The 17,508-nt window shown below is 45.3% G+C and overlaps 1 protein-coding gene across 8 annotated transcripts in view; it reads left to right on the forward strand.

The window, feature by feature from the left end:
- LOC116075701 (tetratricopeptide repeat protein 41) overlaps window positions 1-17,508 on the forward strand; it is a 67,586-nt gene that overhangs the window by 41,916 nt on the left and 8,162 nt on the right. For 7 of the 8 annotated variants that reach the window (XM_031348962.1, XM_031348961.1, XM_031348965.1 and 4 more), the window contains exons 11-14: window positions 7,990-8,161; window positions 8,852-8,999; window positions 10,412-10,564; window positions 13,465-13,598. In XM_031348962.1, the coding sequence (XP_031204822.1) occupies window positions 7,990-8,161; window positions 8,852-8,999; window positions 10,412-10,564; window positions 13,465-13,598 (607 nt within the window). Of the gene's footprint in view, window positions 1-7,989; window positions 8,162-8,851; window positions 9,000-10,392; window positions 10,565-13,464; window positions 13,599-17,508 lie in introns of those variants that run through there. The other variant, XM_031348967.1, reaches the window with a different exon arrangement.

Consider the following 17,508-nt stretch of genomic DNA (forward strand, 5'->3'; position numbering starts at 1 on the left):
GGGGGTCAGTGCATTTACAAGTAGGGGGTCAGTGCATTCACAAGTAGGGGGTCAGTGCATTCACAAGTAGGGGGTCAGTGCATTTGTTCACCAGAGAGGAACAAACAGTGTTAGCCCACACCTCAAGCTCCAAATAGACAGTAGTCAGCAGGCACAGACACCTGCAGATGGGTGTCACTGCAGGAGGAAATGGAATGACAATTGCCTGCAACTTGGCTGTCATTTTCCTGAAGACATGGGGAAGTTTGATTACTTTTTCTTTTTACTTTTTTTTTTTCATTTGTTTATTTGTTTTTGAGACAGGGTTTCTCTGTGTAGCCCTGTCTGCCCTTGAATTCACTCTGTAGAACAGGCTGTCCTCAGACTCACAGAGATCAGCCTGCCTCTGCCTTCCCCAGTGCTGGGATTAAAGGCGTGCTCTACTACTACCTGGGGATTGATTCTTTCCTGACTGTGTTTTTTCTGAACCATGAACTTTTGGCTTTCCTGAATTTTAATGAAAAGTACTCGTAACATTATGCATCAGGTGACATGTGAATGAGGACTGCTGGCAGCCCCTTGGCCTTGTAAGTGGGTGTCTGTGGTGACCCCTGGGAAGGCAAGGGTGTGTGGGGGCCTGAGCTGCAGGATGTTAAGAGGTAAGTCTTAATAATGAAACCACGGGGGAGGCGCACACTTGGGGGCCTGCTTGAGAAGTTTCTCAGTAAAGGAAGAAAGACAAAAAGTTAGGTGGTTCCAGGCTCAGGGCAGGCTTAATCCAGGACAGGTATGCTTATGTAGGGCAGGAAAGGAACCTGATAGAGGGACAGATTGTGTGGCACACTAAGGAGCCTGCATCATGGGGCAGACATGCCAAGTGAGGCCACAGGTAAGTCCTGGGACGAGGGTAGGAAACAGGTGAGAACACGGTTCATTTGGAATCTGGTGGGGAAAGACTCTCGCAGCCAAGCCTAATGTCCTGAGTTTCATTCCTGAGGCTCACATGATGGAATGGGAGAATTGTCTCCTGCAAGGCATGCTGTCCCTGACTACCCCATGTGCATCATGGTGCACACACACACACACACACATGCACATATATATACACACACATGCACACATACATATACACATATATACATACATACACATGTGCACATACATGTACATATATACACACATGTACATGCATAAACATACACATACATGCACACATATACATGTACACACATATACACACATACATACAAACATACACACATATACATACACAGACACAAACACATGCACAAGCAAACAAATAAATGTAATACATTTTAAAAATTGTTTGGTTTTATTGAGACAAGGTCTCTCTTTGTAGCTCTAGCTGTCCTGGAACTCATTGTGTAGACCAGGCTGGCCTTGAATTCTCAGAGATTTGCCTGCCTCTGTCTCCCTAGTGCTGGGAATGAAGGCACGTGCCATTAGGCCTGGCAATAAAGTTGTCTTTTGAATAAAGGGGCTGGAGAGATATCTCAGTAGTCAAGAATGCTTGCTGCTCTTTCAGAGGATGGGTTTGGGCCCCAGAACCCATGTCTTGTGGCCCACACCACCTATATTACACTAGTTCCAGTGGACCTGACACACTCTTTACCTCCATGGGCACTGCACATATAAAATGTATGTTCCCTTGGACACATTCACATAAACATAAATAAAAATAAGAGTCTTTAAATAAAGGAGGCAAAATGACAAGCACACAGTCTATAATTTCCCAGGAGCCGTTCCCTTCCATCAGAGTAGGTTCTGTCCTTCCTGGTGGCTGTATGGAAGCAGACTACATTCCCAGGCTTGGCTGAAGATGAGCACATACCCAGGTCAGGACCAGTGCAGTAGCCATGGAAATGATGAGAAGTGTCCAGGAAATCAAGGTTTCCAGGAAGTCAAGGTTTGTTTTCCTTGTTTCCCTCTTGTTTTGTCCAACTGCTTGATTTAATTTTGTTTTTTGTTTTTTATTTTCCAGAGGCTTTGGGGTCAAAGCCTGGGCCCTGGCAGCTCCTAACAAGCTAGGTTCAGCTACTCATCCTCAGTGTGTTGATCAATGAGACAACAAATTCTAAGAAATAGTAAGGAACAGAGATAGGACACTCATCCAGTGTGCCTGCCCATCCTGGGGAGAGGAGACATTGAGAAGTCCAGTCATGTCAAGTTCATCCCTGGGATCCTGACATGGCTTAGGTTTACACAGAGAGCACAAGGCATTCCTAAGCAGTCCTAGGTAAGATGTGGCCTTGCCCATCGTTGACTTGGAATTATTTCTCAATCCACTTGGCCTGCCTTAGTGGCCTGCCAAGTGGTTAGAACTGTGTGTCATGACTCTTTCTCCCTCTGGCTGACACCAGGGTTTCATTCTTCCCCTCCCCCAGCATGAGGTTCTTGGGGGAAATTCCAATTCTGTAGGACCATCATCTCAGCAGTCGGATAGCCAAAGAAAGGGGCACAGGTGTCTCACTAGAATACCTTCCTTGTTGCTAGGCCAGGCAAAGTTTGAGTGCATTAATTGACAGACACTTACTTCATGGTCCTTGGAGACTGGAAGCCCAAGCTGATGGAGCTGATGTCTTAGTGAGGGTCTGCATCCTGGTTCATAGACAACCATGTTCCAGTTGTGTTGTTGTATAGAGGAGAGAGAACTTTGGGAGCTCTTTAGATTTATCTAATTTTATGTATTTAATGTGCATTGGTGTTATGCCTATGTGTATGTCTATGTGAGGGTGTCAAATCCCCTAAAACTGGAGTTACAGACAGTTGTAAACTGCCATGTGGGTGCTAGGAATTGAACCTGGGACCTCTGGAAGGAGCAGTACTCTTAAGTGCTGATCCATCTCACCAGCCTCAGGGCCTCTTTTAGAAGAGCCCTCATTCCCACCCCCCCTTTTTAGGCTAGTTTTATACCAACTTGACACAGGCTAGAGTTATCTGAAAGGGGGTGTACTGGCTGGTTTTATATGTCACCTTGACATAAGCTAGAGTCACCACAGAGAAAGGAGCCTCAGTTGAGGAAATGCCTCCATGAGATCAAACTATAGGGCATTTTCTCAATTAGTAATTAATGAGGGAGGCGCCATCCCTGGGCTGGTAGTCCTCGGTTCTATAAGAATGCAGGGTGAGCAAGCCAGGGGGAACAAGACAGTAAGCAGCACTCCTCCATGGCTTCTGTATCAGCTCCTGCCTCCAGGTTCCTGTCCTGCTTGAGTTCCTGTCCTGGTTACCTCCAACTGAAAGTGTGAGCCAAATAAACTCTTTCTTCTTTCTTTCCCAACTTGTTTTTTGGTCATGGTGTTTTATCACAGCAATAGAAACCCTCTCTGAGATGGGGCATGGTGGGGGGGGGCAGCATTAGGAGGGAAACCTGGGAGGTTAGGAATGTGAGCATTTATGAAAGGTGTCCTAGGGCTGGAGAGATGGCTGAGTGGTTAAGAGCACTGACTGCTTTTCCAGAGGTCCTGAGTTCAATTCCCAGCAACCACATGGTGGCTCACAATCATCTGTAATGGGGACCAGATACCCTCTTCTAGTGTGTTTGAGAACAGTGGCAGTGTACTCACCTACATGAACTAAATGAATAAATCTTAAAAAAAAAAAAAAAGAAAGAAAGAAAGAAAGAAAGAAAGGTGTTCTAGTTAGGATTACTATTGCTGTGATGAGATGCTATAGCAAAAAACTTGGGGAGGAAAGTGTTTATTTGGCTTATACTTCCACGTCACAGTTCACCATTAAAAGAAGTCAGGGCATGAACTCAAACAGGGCAGGAACTGGAAGCAGGAGCTGATGCAGAGCCCATGGAAGAGTGCTATTTACTGGCTTGCTCCCATTTTCTTGTAGAACCCAAGGACCACCAACCCAGGGATAGAGCCACCCACAATAGGCTTGGCTCCCTACATAGTGATCACTTATTGAGAGAATGCCTTACAGTCTGGTCGATGGTGATGCATGCTTTTATTTCCAGCACTCAGAAGGGAAGCAGAGGCAGACAGATCGTTTGAGTTAAAGGCCAGCCTGGACTACAGAGTGAGTTCCAGGACAGCCAAGGCCACACAGAGAAACCTGTCTCAAAAAAAAAAAAAAGAAAAGAAAAAGAAAAAAAAAGGAAGAAAGAAAGATAGAGAAAGAAAATGCCTTACAGCTGCATCCTATGGAGGCATTTTCTTTCTTTCTTCCTTCCTTTCTTCCTTCCTTTCTTTCTTTTCTCACATTCCTAACTTCCCAGGCTTCCCTCCTAAAGCTGTCGTACTGAGAAGGGCTTCAGTAGGGACTCTGAGGGGACATACATACTCCATCCACATGCCTGCCTTTCTTCCATCTCAGTTTTGGCTATGACCGCTGGGGATGGAACAGCTATTTTAGACTGAGTAGTGTCCTTGAGAGTTGAGGTCAGGAAGGGTCATGCAATGAGATAACAAGAGGCCAAATATCTGAGATCATTAATGTCTGCAGCTCCAGGCCACCACGTTCCTTACCTTTCTCTTGTTGATCTGGGGGGTTTTAACACTCCTAGGTTAATCCCAACACATACTTAAGGCAACCTTTGAGGGTAGACTTGGGATGAAACAAAAAAGCAGAATAGTAAGAGCATACGATCTGGAAAGGAGGCACCTTCACACTGGAATGGCCCGCCTTTCCTGCTGACAGAGCCAGGGACTTCAAATATCATGGATCAGGAACATTGCCCACAGAGACAGTGGTCTCCTCCTAGTCCTCAGGGATTGCTTGGGGTCCAGAATGACATGTCACCCTGAGTTATGACACTCCTCTAAAGTCATTTGTGCCTATGTAGGCCCAGACTGTCCTGAAACTTAAACTTCTCACATTTATCCACCACTTTCAACAATATTCTCATAGGTACTTTGTATGGATAAAGTGCACTCTTTGAGCAGTGAGTAGCATCGCCACCACCACCAGCAGCAGCAACATGAGTGTCTTCATAACCTTTAGAGATGTAACTTGAAAGCCACCAAGTCCTATCTGCCTTTTGTAAAGCACCTAAACACAACTGTCCTTTGAGATGCCAGCACCCACGCTCAGATGTGTCTGACCTTTCCTGAGTGCCTCTTTTTCTCTTGTGCTTAGAAATCTATATTGGACTCTCTTCATAGACTCTAGCTCTACTTCAGACTAGTTGGTTCTTAAAGTCTCTTCTGTAGTGAAGTCAAGACTCCTGGATTTTCCAAGGACTCTTAACAGGACAGGAAACTAACTCTTTGGGATATGAGTGATGGTATGGGTATAGGTACCCATCCCTGCCATCGCTGACAAGATCAGTCAAGTCAGAATGGAGGACTGGGAGAGTGAGCAACAGACACAGGATCTAGGAAGCTAGCCAAGTGAGGCAGGTTTAAATATATGTCTGAGGGATATGTGAAAGAATGTGATTCCACACTATGAGGGGTCAGGATCTCAAAACAGGTGTAACCTGCTTGCTGGATACCTGTTTAGAAGCTCTGGGTCAAAGGTTACTTGGACACAGTAGAACATTTTCTGTAAGTCCCAGAGAGTAGAAAAACTCTGTCTTTAAGTTCTTATCTTGGGGCTGAAGAGATGGCTTGGTGGTTAAGAGTTCAATGCCCAGGACCCACGTGGTGGCTCACTACTGTGTATAACTGTAATCCCATGGGATCCAGCATTTTCTTCTGTCGTGCAAATGTGCTTGCAAACTAAACATCCATATACATAAGTAAATACATCTTTAAAAAAAAATTCTCATCATGGACTGGGCTTGGCCATTAATCCCAGAACTTGTGGTGCAGAGGCAGGTAGATATCTGTGAATTTGAGGTCAGGTCTGGTCTACACAATGTTGTTCCAGGACAGCCAGGGCAACAGAGAGAAACCCTGTTGTAGTGTGTATTTTTACGCTCTACCTGCCTTTAGCTCTGGGAAGTGACCTCCATACCAGCCCCCTCCTGGCTTCCCTTGAACCCTCAGTCAGAAGACACAGACACATAATTGTTCAATTTCAAATTGCCTTCTTAGCACAATTGCTGGGCACTGTAATCTCCCACCTGGAAAATGTGCCCTTATCTATACTCTTAGCTCTGTACCTCCCAGCTACTTCAGTGGCTAGTCCCATTTAGCCCCTGCCAAACATCCTTGACCTGTAGGATTGGCTGCAGGCCCCAGCTCCCCACAAGACCTCACATGTTTGCCCAGTTCTCCTCTCCAAAGCATGACGAACTCCCTTTTCCTTCCTTGTGTCCCTGTTCCTGCCTCTCTGGACCTGGAAGTCCCGCCTGTCCTTCGGCCCAGCAAATTGGCCCAAGGCTTTCTTTACTGACAGATCAAGAACCAATTGGGGAACAGGATCTTAACATCAAAACCGCTCCATACACCCTGTCTCATAAATTAAAAACAAAAACCAAAACCAAAGAACAAGCAGGCAAACAAACAAAAGACAAAAGAAAACAAAAAGTTCTACTTCATGGAGCCAGGCTCTGCCAACCATTTTGTGGGCTAACATTGTGGTACAACATACATATATGAACAGTGACATACCTTCCAGTGTGTGCTGTGTTACTAAACACACTCATACACATTCAATTTGGTTTTCTAAAAAGAGATGCTAACAGCAAGATAACTCACTATTAATTTTCATTGCATGTACTGGGCATTTAGAAGACTTAAGTAACCAGTGTGTTGTAATTTTCTCATTGCATGTATATATGTAACACACCACTAGGAAGCGGTTCTTTCCTTCGACTGTGTGGGTCCTAGTGACTGAACTCAGCCAAGTGTCTTTACCACAGAGTCAGCTCAGTGTCCCTTGAACCTAAGATCTCATGAATGCTATACTCTACCACTGAGCTACATTTGGTATCCCTCTATTCGGTGTCTTCTGTGCACTGAAAGTGTCACAGGTCCCCAGACCTTAATACAACTGGTGCCATGATGGAAGTGCTATTTATGTCTTGGAACCCAGAATGTAGGCAGAAACATCTGGCAAAATGAGAACAAAGACCCAATCCACGGAAGTCCAGAGTTCTAGGAAAGTCCCTAAATGTGCTAACTTTGCCTTTGGGCTTCTGTAGTTCTGCTTCAGGCTGGCTGTTTTTGTTAACTGAGGTGTGTCAACCCAAGATGAAGTTTTTGTACTTAAAACCCACCCTGAGAAGGACTCTGGACTACCCTCTGTAGTGGCTAGCCAAATGATAAAGGCTTTCTATTGGCCTAAAGCCATGTCCATGTAGTTTTCTCTGGTGAATGCCTTACAACAATAGGGTTTAATAGTGGCTTAAGTTTATGAAGTTTTAGTTAATGCAGTAAATATGCTGGGCCTATTAGAAATAAGATAACAAATTCCAGAGACTAGTGAAAACAAAGCCGTTTTAAATGTGCAACTCTACAGAAAGGTACACAGCACAGAGAAATGTCAAAAGTGGCTATAGTGCTGATTTGGAACATGACAGTGAGTTTTAAAGTCCTGTGTCCTCTGGTTCCCTGCCTCCCCCATCCGGCTGGAGGAATTCCTGTCCTGTGGATTTGCTTTCTTCTCTATCCCACTGGTTTAGGGCACACAGCCTTATCTTATTTCATGAGTCATTTGGAGCTTGCCTCCTTTTCTGACCATGGGCCCAGTCACATAGTGAGGATACCTATAACTTTCAACCTTTAGAGTTCCCAGACAGCTGCTCTGCTGCCAGTGAGGGAGAAGGGTCTAGCTAGGCCCCCTGGTTGTCAGTGACTCTGACGTCATACCTGCAATGGTATGCTGTAACAACTTCTTCCTTACAGGCAGTAAGCAGAGTTTACATAACAAACATGTCAGACATGAGGACTTGTTACTATTTACTAATAATCTGTAAAAACATTGCCCAAATGGATTTGTAGTTTAATGTGACTCCTAATAAAGATCTCATCATAGTCATCTATCTGATAAATATTTAAATGTCTCTGAGAAGTGATATTCTGGGTGCCGGCAGCTGTCACTGCCAACAACCTGTTTTCAGGAGTGGTTCCCTTTCCTGTTTCTGTACAGAGGCCATCCATGACAGAAATGCTCCTGAAAGCTCAGAATGCCATTGGAGAATTATACCTTGAGATCGGGATGACTCAGAAAGGACTCACATATTTTCAGAAAGCTTGGTCAAATCTACTGCGGTTCACACTCAGTGACCTGAAAATCAGCCAGGAATTGATGAAGCAGAAAGGTGGGCAGACGCCTGCAGAGGCCACTCCACTCCTTGCAACTCAAAGAGCAACCCCAGGGACCTTGTCTCCCTGGGAAAGGGACTAGCTAGGTAGTTTTAAAGAACTTTTTGCAGCCAAGTGTGGTGGTGCATGTCTTAGGAGGCATAGGTAGAACCCATGTTAAAAAGGTGAACATTGTGGCTGGCTGGAGTATGCTTATAATCTCAAGGCTGCGGAAGGTGAATCCTTTAGGCTCCATTGCCCCCTAGCTTAGCTTGCTAGTCAGTTTCAGGCCACTGAAAGACCTCTCCCCAAACCAACCAACCAACCAACCAACCAACCAACCATGGTAGATGGCATCTGAAGAATGAAACCGAGAGCTATCCTCTGGCTTCCTCATGTAGGTGCAGCCCCCACCCCCATGTGTTTTGAACCTAAACAGTCACCTGCACGTATGCTGTCCCACCAAACAGATCCAATCTTTAGGTTTGCACTGTTGTCTTAGTCCCTTGGTCCTTTGACTGCCACATGCATATAGATGCTTTGTATGGAAACAAACAAATCTCTTCAGTGTAGATCAGGGATTGATTCGTCCAGAAAAACCCGTCTCTTGGCATGATGAAGAAATGGTATTAATGTTGATGTTGACTCTTCAGTAGATAAACACAACCTTAGGAATTATATTCTTTGCCAACGTTTATTCTCTGTAGTCAAAGTGCTGAATAACCTGGCAAAATCGGCACCTGAGGAATTCTTAAAAGAAAACCACATTCTGGAATATGCTACTGAAATCTCCAAGTATGTGACTGATAATCCCCGTGATCAAGCTACCATGAGATATACTGAAGGTGTTCTCATGTAAGCATGAAAAATTTTCTTGCTTTCTGAACTTGCTTCTATTTTTTTTTTATTAATATGCTTGGGGGCTGGTGATGTAGCTCAATTGGTAGAGTACTTGCCTTGCATGTATGAAGTTCTAGGTTCAATTCCCACAAAAGAGTGAGTTGGGCACATTGATTCATAGATGTAATCCCTGTACTTGGAAGGCAAAGACAGGAGGATGAGGGGAATTCAAGGCCACCCTCAGCTTAGTAGAAAATTCAAACCAGTCTAGGCTAACATAAGACCCTGTCACCACAATGCATATTTATATTTATACTTGATCTGTACCTGATACCACATCTCCCATCTAACTCATTGGTTCAATGCTGAACATTGGAATGTTCATCTTCCAGCATAGTACATCTGAGCCAAGATGATCAGGGGCCCTTCTCAAGGCACTTTGGCAGTATTTGAACATCTTTCTGGTTAACATGACTGGCAGGAGAGCTTTTATTGGCATCTAGAGGTCAAGACCAAGGATGCTACCTATAATGTATAGGGTAGGCTCACAACAAGAAATTATCCCACCCAAATGTCTACAGTGCAAAGGTTGAGAAGTACTCTAGTTTCTTCCTTCCTCCCTCCCCTCCCCTCCTCTCTCCTCTCCTCCCCTTCCCTTCCCTTTCCTTCCCTTCCTTTCCCTTCCCTCACTTCCCCTTCCCTTCCTTTCCCTTCCCTTCTCTTCCCTTCCCTTCCCTTCCCCTCCCCTCCCCTCTTCTCCCCTTCCCTTCCTTCCTCCTCCTCCTTTGCCCAGGCAGTGAAATTTTCTATGTAACCTAAGCTGGCCTTGAACTCATGATCCTCCTGTCTTAGCCTCCTAAATGTTGGGATTGTCAGCATGTTCCATGATGCCTGGCTACTCTGGGTCTTTATAAAGGTATTTCTGGGTCAGGTGGATGTAGCTCCATGCTAGAGTATGTGCTAGCATGCACAAGGCTTTTGCTGAACCTCTAGTACTTCTCCTTCCTAAAGACACAAGTCATGTATGCTCATGTATATAGACATACACAGACACACATACCTTCAGACACACAGACAGACACACATACATACAGACACGCACACAGACACACACACAGACACAGACAGACACACACACACATAGACATAGATACATACAGAGACACCCAGACACACAGACATAGACACAGACAAATAGACATAGACATACAGACATAGACACAGACATACAGAGACACAGATGCACAGATAGACACAGACACACAGACAGACACACACACTTCTCAGTGCTTTTGAGGGTCATGATGCCCCCCTCCTACTTGCCACCCTGGATTTTATGAGTGTTGTTGCTAGTCCAGTGAATGCGAACCATTTACTATAAGCATTCTCCATGCCTGGTAAACCACAGGCCTGTGTTTCATTCTTAGGTTGGCTTCTGGAAACGCGGCCCTTGCAAAACTCAAGTTTCAAGAGTGTTTAAATATCAGAAGACGGCTATTTGGCAATAGAAACATACTAGTTGGAGAAATTATGGAATTCTTAGCAGATTTGCTATTTTTTCTACTAGGAGAAAATGAAAAGTAAGTTTCTACAAACTGTTTCAAGAATGTGTCTAGTTCTCTAATGCCCGGGGTGTGCACTGACCTATCGGGCCATCTTTGTCTCTAGTTCTGCTCACAAACTGAGTGGGGTGCACCCTTCCTGAGGGCCCTGCCCTGCTGTGTTTGTCAGGGCATCTACTACTCTGAAAACTCTGGACCCACACAGTACAGGCTTTGCAGCAGGTAAGGACACAGGAGCCCAGGGCTCTCACTGTGAGTGCTAACATGGCTTGTGAGTGGGTGTGGCTTCATTAAGACCTGGCTGCTGTCTGAGGGACCCCACACCTCAGGTCAGGCTCACCTGCTGCCCCCTAACCCCAGCAGGCTTTGAGATGTGGCCTTGTCCTCAGCTCCTCACACAGCTAGATGAAGAAGAGGGTAGTAGGGATCCTCACAGGGCCCTGGTGTGAGCATCTAGATCTGTTATTATTGCTGCCTGCCGACTAGTGTGGGAGGAGTTTCTTTGTGAAGCCTGTGAGCTAGCTGCAGGCTTGCTGACCCCCACCCCACCCCCACCCCCAGCATTGCCCTGTCACAGCAGGGTCAGCTGAGCAGTGTTCTGCTCAGTTTGAAGTGTGGTTAGGGTTCAGAGCTTCCCTCCCCTCCCTCTTGTGGCCTTTTCCTTTGTAGTCTTTCACTTTCTCTAATGTTAAGGCAATTTTACCAGTAGCAGTGTCTTGTTTATCCTGGCTAGCTTCCAAATAGATGAGACAGAGACTATAAGATTTATTTAATAAGCTTCAGAACACAATATCTGAGCAGTTATTAATCTAACCTAATCCTTTAAACTAATCTAGCTACTTCCCAGCCAAAATCCCTGAGATAGTTGCATTTTAGTATTGATTTGGCTCCAGATGTTTTCCCAAGGTGTCTCCAGGACCTCTGCTTGCCCTTTCTCCCCCTCCCAGATGTTTTCCCAAGGTGTCTCCAGGACCTCTGCTCTCCCTTTCTCCCCCTCCCCCATTTCCTAGCTGGCGGAAGTCCAGCCTGATTCTCTCCTCTGCTCAGTTATTGGCTGGTCAGCTTTTATTGACAAATAAAAGAACAAATGGGGGAGCAATGTTCACATGTGAGCCAGGAGATTCTTAGAATAAGCACTACATTGCCACATGGATTGCAGCCAGATAGATACAGGGGCAGAAAACAGCATCTGAATGACACAAGGATAATCTTCACACAGTGCACAAAATCATTCCGTCTACACTGTAAAGCCATTTCCCTCCTCTCTCTTCGGTGGATGAATGCCTATAGGTAACTGAATAAATGACGACAGGATTGCTCTGGTGCAGAACGTGTTTATTGGAGGTATGAGGGAGAGTGCATCCGGAGGCAGTGAGAGGAGAAAGACAGGAAGTAGGAGGGGCAGGGTGAGGAGGGCTGGGTGTGGTCGAGAGAGGAAGAGGAGGGAAGAAGAAAGAGGGCAAGAGAGGGGACCAGGAACCAAAAGTAGAGGACTAAGAAAGAAGCCGAGGAAGTGTGTAGCCAAGATGGCTGAAGTTATATAGAAAAGAGAAGCTAGGGGAAGGGAAACGAAGCTGGGGGCTGGAGAGGTGTAGGGTAGGGGGTGGGGTTAAAAGTGCTGTGGAGCCAGGACTCTGTATAACAAGAGCTTGCAAGGATGGGAGAACCTGGCTGCCAGAGTCCACTTTGATATGTTAATAGGCTCCTCAGCCATTTGTCTTGGGTTCTTTGAGGCCTAACAGTATTCTATAGTATTTGAGTATAAATCAGCTCATGCCCTTTCTAGTTGATATTTCAAAGGTGAAGACTAGTCCAAATAAAAGAGGAACTAGGTAAATTGGTGGCTGGGCTTATGTTTCCTGCTGGATTCAAGATCTTGTTTCTGTTACTGAATAACTGTGACATGGGACAGGTGTTTACCATCTTGGGTTCTCATCCACTTCCTGTTTGGTGAGGTGGGCAGTAAGGATATCTTCCTCACAGGATCATGGAGCCTTTAGTGCAGAACCAGCCCTCTGGTCTAGTTGCTATCCCAATCTCCCTGCTTTACAGCTACCTTCTAAATCAACCCAGGCTGCAAACTCAGGGCGATCCTACCACCTTCCTGAAGGTTTTTCAAAGTTTCAGTCCAGAGCCCTGGGCTAAGGGCATAGCTTGTTCAAGGGGTTGAGGATGAACTCGTGAGGCTATGACAAAACAGCACAACCAAGGCAATGCATAGAAGAAAGCCTTTAGCTGGGCTGGGGCTTTCAGAGGGCTGGAGTCCCTGTGGTAGTGTAAAGGTGGAGCAGGAACAGTTGACAGTTCACATTTGATCCCAAAGTAGGAGAATGGCTTCAGTCTTTAGAAATCTCAAAGACCACCCTCCAGCAAGGCCACACCTCCTCATCCTTCCTGAACAGTTCCACCCACTGGGAACTAAGTATTCAAACTTATGAACCTCTGGGGACTATTCTCATTCAACTATCACAGCATTGATACCCAGCACTGCAATAGTACTAACTAATAACAATAAAGATACCAGGAGCAGCACCAACAGCAGGGATTGAGGATGAGGCTAACTTAGTAGAATGCCTGCCTAAGATGCACTAAGGACTTGGTTCAATCCCCAGCAAGAAACTGTGTGGAATGGAATATGCCTATAATCCCAGAACCTAGGGCGGGAGGCAGGTGTTCAAGGTCACCCTTGACTGTATGTGGCTTTTTGATGCTATTCTGAGACTGTCTTTTAGAAAGGCCACAGTCAGTGTTACATAAGTGTGCCTTGCTTCATCTTCCACCACTTGACAAACTGATGAGCCAGAGGCTCACTCCTACTTTTCTTTGCTCCCCATCCTAAGACTAGTATTTGAAGAGTGTCTGTTGAATGGATGTATGTCTTATTTCTCCAACACAATACTTGAATTTCTGTTTTCTAGATCTCAAAAGAAGCAAGCAATTGAATATTACAAACAAGTAATAAAAATCAAGGAGAAGGCAGATACTGTGGCCACCTGCAAGCTTGTCAGGAAGCATCTAAACATAAGCCTCAGCGACACCTTGTGTAAACTAGGTAATTGCTCCAGTCTGCAGCTCTCCCTGGATCAGCTGCCTGCTTTGCTTATTTTAAGAACGGATTCATTGAAGCAACTCCCTTTCTACATACGTGCTTTTTTTTTTAAACAAATTTAAAAATTACATTTAGTATGTGCATGTGTGTGCATGTGCATGTGTGTGTGTGTGTGTGTGTGTGTGTGTGTGTGTGTGTGTATACCACTGTCTGTGTATAGAGGTTAAAAGACACATTCCTTTCCACTACGTGAGCTCAGAGGATTGAATTCAGGTTGGCAGACTTGGCAGCCAGTGCTTTTGCCCACTGTCTTAGTTACTTTTGTTTTGCTACAAAGAGTCAAGGCAACTTATAAAAGAAAGTCTTTGATTAGAGGCTTGCTCACAGTTTTCCAGGGCAAGCTTATAACTATCATCATAGTGGGGAGCTTGGCAGCAGGTAGGCGTGGTGTTGGAATTGTAGCTGAGAGCTTACATCTGATTCTTAAGTTGGAAGGAGAAAGAGAGAGAGAGAGAGAGAGAGAGAGAGAGAGAGAGAGAGAGAGAGAGAGAGAGAGGAGAGGAGAGAAAGAGAGAGAGAGAGATAACAATTGGGAACCAAGCATTCAAATATATGAGCCCGTGGAAGGCATCCTCATTCAAATCACCACACCCATTGAGCCATCTTACTGATCCTGCTCCTTCAGTGTTTGTTGGCGTCTGTTTCCCTTCCATGCTTTCCTAGCCAGGGATGGGGGTTCACTCCTACACTCCCAGCATTTTCAGGAAGGGACTGGGGACAGTGTGAGGTATGCAGTAACAACTGGTCTCAAGAGCAAGCAGGCAGGCAGGCAGGAAGGAAAGCAAAGCAAGCAAGCAAGCAAGCAAGCAAACGCCAAGCCTAGGGGTGCAGTCCAATGGCAGAGGAGTACTTGCTTTCCCTCCATAAGAACCCACCTCCCATCTCTGACCCCACAAAGAAAAGGAGTGTTTCCTGGTGCTTTTCATTCTTTGTTTTTAAAAAGCAGCAAAAATGATTGCACCAGCTTGGCAGCTTGCTGAAGAGAAAGAAGGCCAAAAGTAACTGTATGAGCAGAGAAAGATGTGTTCAGAGGGCGGACTTAGGGGTGTGTGTGCGTGTGTGTGTGTGTGTGTGTGAGTGTGTGTGTGCGTGTGTGTGTGTGTGTATGTGTGTGTGTATGTATGTGTGCGTGTGTGTATATGTGTGTGTGTGTGTATTTAGGGGTGTGTGTGCACATGAGCAAATAGTACCCCACCTCCATAAAGCTGATAGACTGAGGTAGGTGAAGTGTGTTACCTAAAACTAGAAAATGCAGATGTGAAAAAATGGAGAAAATACTTAGCAAAGGACTTGCTATTGTCTAGTCTGATTTCTCTACAAGATCCCGTTCTGTCATAACCTGGGTCTGTAGCTTGCCATAGAAGAAAGTAGAAGACATCCATTTACTTCAGGAAGTAGGTAAGCATCTCTGATAGTGTCATGTGCAGAGTTTTTCTGACGCCTGAAATAAGTCTATACCAAATGGCTCAGATTTGCAGCCTATTTTCAGCGTGGTATGATCCAGTTTCTTTTTCTTCTTTTTCCAGCAACCGAAGAAAGGTGGGGGTGAGGGAAGACACACACACAGCCAGTACACAGAGATACACAGCACACCCACACATACACACCTCACCACATAACTATCCCTCAACCCCAGACAGAAACACACACACACACACACACACACACACACACACACACACACACACACACAGAGCACATGGGGGAGGGGCAGGGGCTGTGATGATGAGGACTCGGGAGCCACAGCTCAGCCTCTTTTTTAGGGCTGGGAGCTTTTAAAGTCTCTTGAAGGGTCTTCCTCCCCTGCCTTAGGGTTTATTCAATCTGAAGAAAGGATGATGGCTGAGTGGCCACAGCTGTTGCATAGACATGTTCTGATCTGGCCTTGAACTTACATCCATCAGTAGGGGGCCCTCTTGGTAGGAGAACAGGCCAATAAGTCTTTTTGTAAAGCTACCAAGCTTTGTCTCAGGTCAGGAGGGAAAGGAAGAAACCAGCCATCTTGGAGTGTTACCACCCTTATCACCTCTCCGTGGCTCTAATTCCTACTTCCTCACCCCCCCTCCCAAAGCGAGTGGGTTGCAGCACAGACTACCTGCTCCAAGCTGACAAAAGGAGCAATGAGTGCCTCAGTGGAGGGCTGATTGAAGGCACAGATCCAGCAGTGAGATAGTGAGCCATGGATGACAGCCTGCATCCTTTGAGCCCGCCGTGGGAGCGAGGGGGTGTCTGTATCATACAAAATAGGAGGCTGTTAGCTGTGCTGGGATTCCTACTGGATGTCAGGAAAGTGAGCGGGGCAGGTTTGCCCTGATAAGAGGAAGAAGATAGGCAAGAAACTATCCAAACAAGTCTTGGGAGCTTCAGCCTAGGTGCCAGCAAGATCAATGCCTGGCATAAGAGCTTAAGGTACTTTTCATTAGCCAGTGTAAGTTCAGAAGTTGACCCTCAGGTCTCCTTGACTGTAACCTTGTGGGGAACATTAAGAGACAAAGGTTTTAGCTGGGCAGTGGCGACACATGTCTTTACTCCCAGCATTTGAGAGATAGAGGCAGGTGGATTGGTAGAGGCAGGTGGATCTCTGGGTTCAAGGCTAGCCTGGCCTACAGAGCGAGTTCCAGGACAGTCAGGGATATACAGAGACTTTGTCTTGAAAAACCAAGAGAAAGAGAGAGAAGAGAAAAAATATTTTGCTTGTTTGTTTTTTTGGTATTTTTGAAACAGAGTTTCTTTATGTAGTCCTTGGCTGTCCTAGAACTCACTCTGTAGACCAGGCTGGCCTCAAACTCACAGAAATCTACCTGCATCTGCCACTGCCTCTGCCTCTTGAGTTCTGGGACTAAAGACATGCACAACCAAGCCTGGTTTAAGAGACAAAGTTAATGAGGAAAATTCTTTGACATTCTTTTTAACATAAGTCCTGTTTGGTAAAGTGAAGTGGCTGGCTGGACTGTGTGCCAGAACCTTTGTACAGAAACCCTGTAGAAGGGTAATGTCAGAGAAATGGTCTTATGTTGACATTGACATAAGCTGTATTTAATGGATCAAAATGTAACTATGCAACTAGATGTTTGTTACCACACTTATACGTAAGGAGCAAGCAACAGGAAACTGTAAGAGAAGTCTGTTCATATAACTGTCCTATCCACAGGGCCTTGCCAGCACTGGTGTTTCTGTCCAGGCACCAGCTGTGTCCACCAGAGGAGACAATAAGGACCACACCTGAGTAAAAGCCAGGCATCACTTGTTGATGTCACTACCAGACATCAGCATCTCACAGACAATCTAAAAGAGCAATGTAGTTTTTGTTTTTTTTTTTTAAGGATTGTCCAACAATGTCCCAGGGAAGAATTCCCTGTCATCTTATGTAACTTTACCCCAGCCCTTTCTTTCTTAAACCTTCCTACCCATTTTATATTCTCTTACAAAGCCTTACTTAGTACTCGAACATAGTTCTCACTATCTAAAATTAAGTATTTACTTGTTTGCTATTATTATTATCATTATTATTGTTTGCACCTTTTATTCTTTTTCCCAGTAATTTGTTTATTTATATTTCATGTGCATTCGTGTCTTGTCTGCATGCATGTCTGTGTGAGTGTGTGAGTAACAGACATTGTGAGTTGCCATGTGGGTGCTGGGAATTGAACCTGGGTCCTCTGGAAGAGCAGCAAGTGCTCTTAACCACTGAGCCACCTCTCCAACTCCATCTGCACTTTTTCTAATAGGAAAAGCCTTGATGTCTCTTGACCACTCACGATTGCATTTACCAAGCAAGCTCATACACAAGGGAGGAGGTACCCTAGCTTATTCTGACTTACCTTCTTTAGAAAAGCAAGTACAGGGCCGGGGG

Source organism: Mastomys coucha, unplaced genomic scaffold (genome assembly GCF_008632895.1).
Source record: "Mastomys coucha isolate ucsf_1 unplaced genomic scaffold, UCSF_Mcou_1 pScaffold4, whole genome shotgun sequence".
Classification (NCBI taxonomy): domain Eukaryota; kingdom Metazoa; phylum Chordata; class Mammalia; order Rodentia; family Muridae; genus Mastomys; species Mastomys coucha.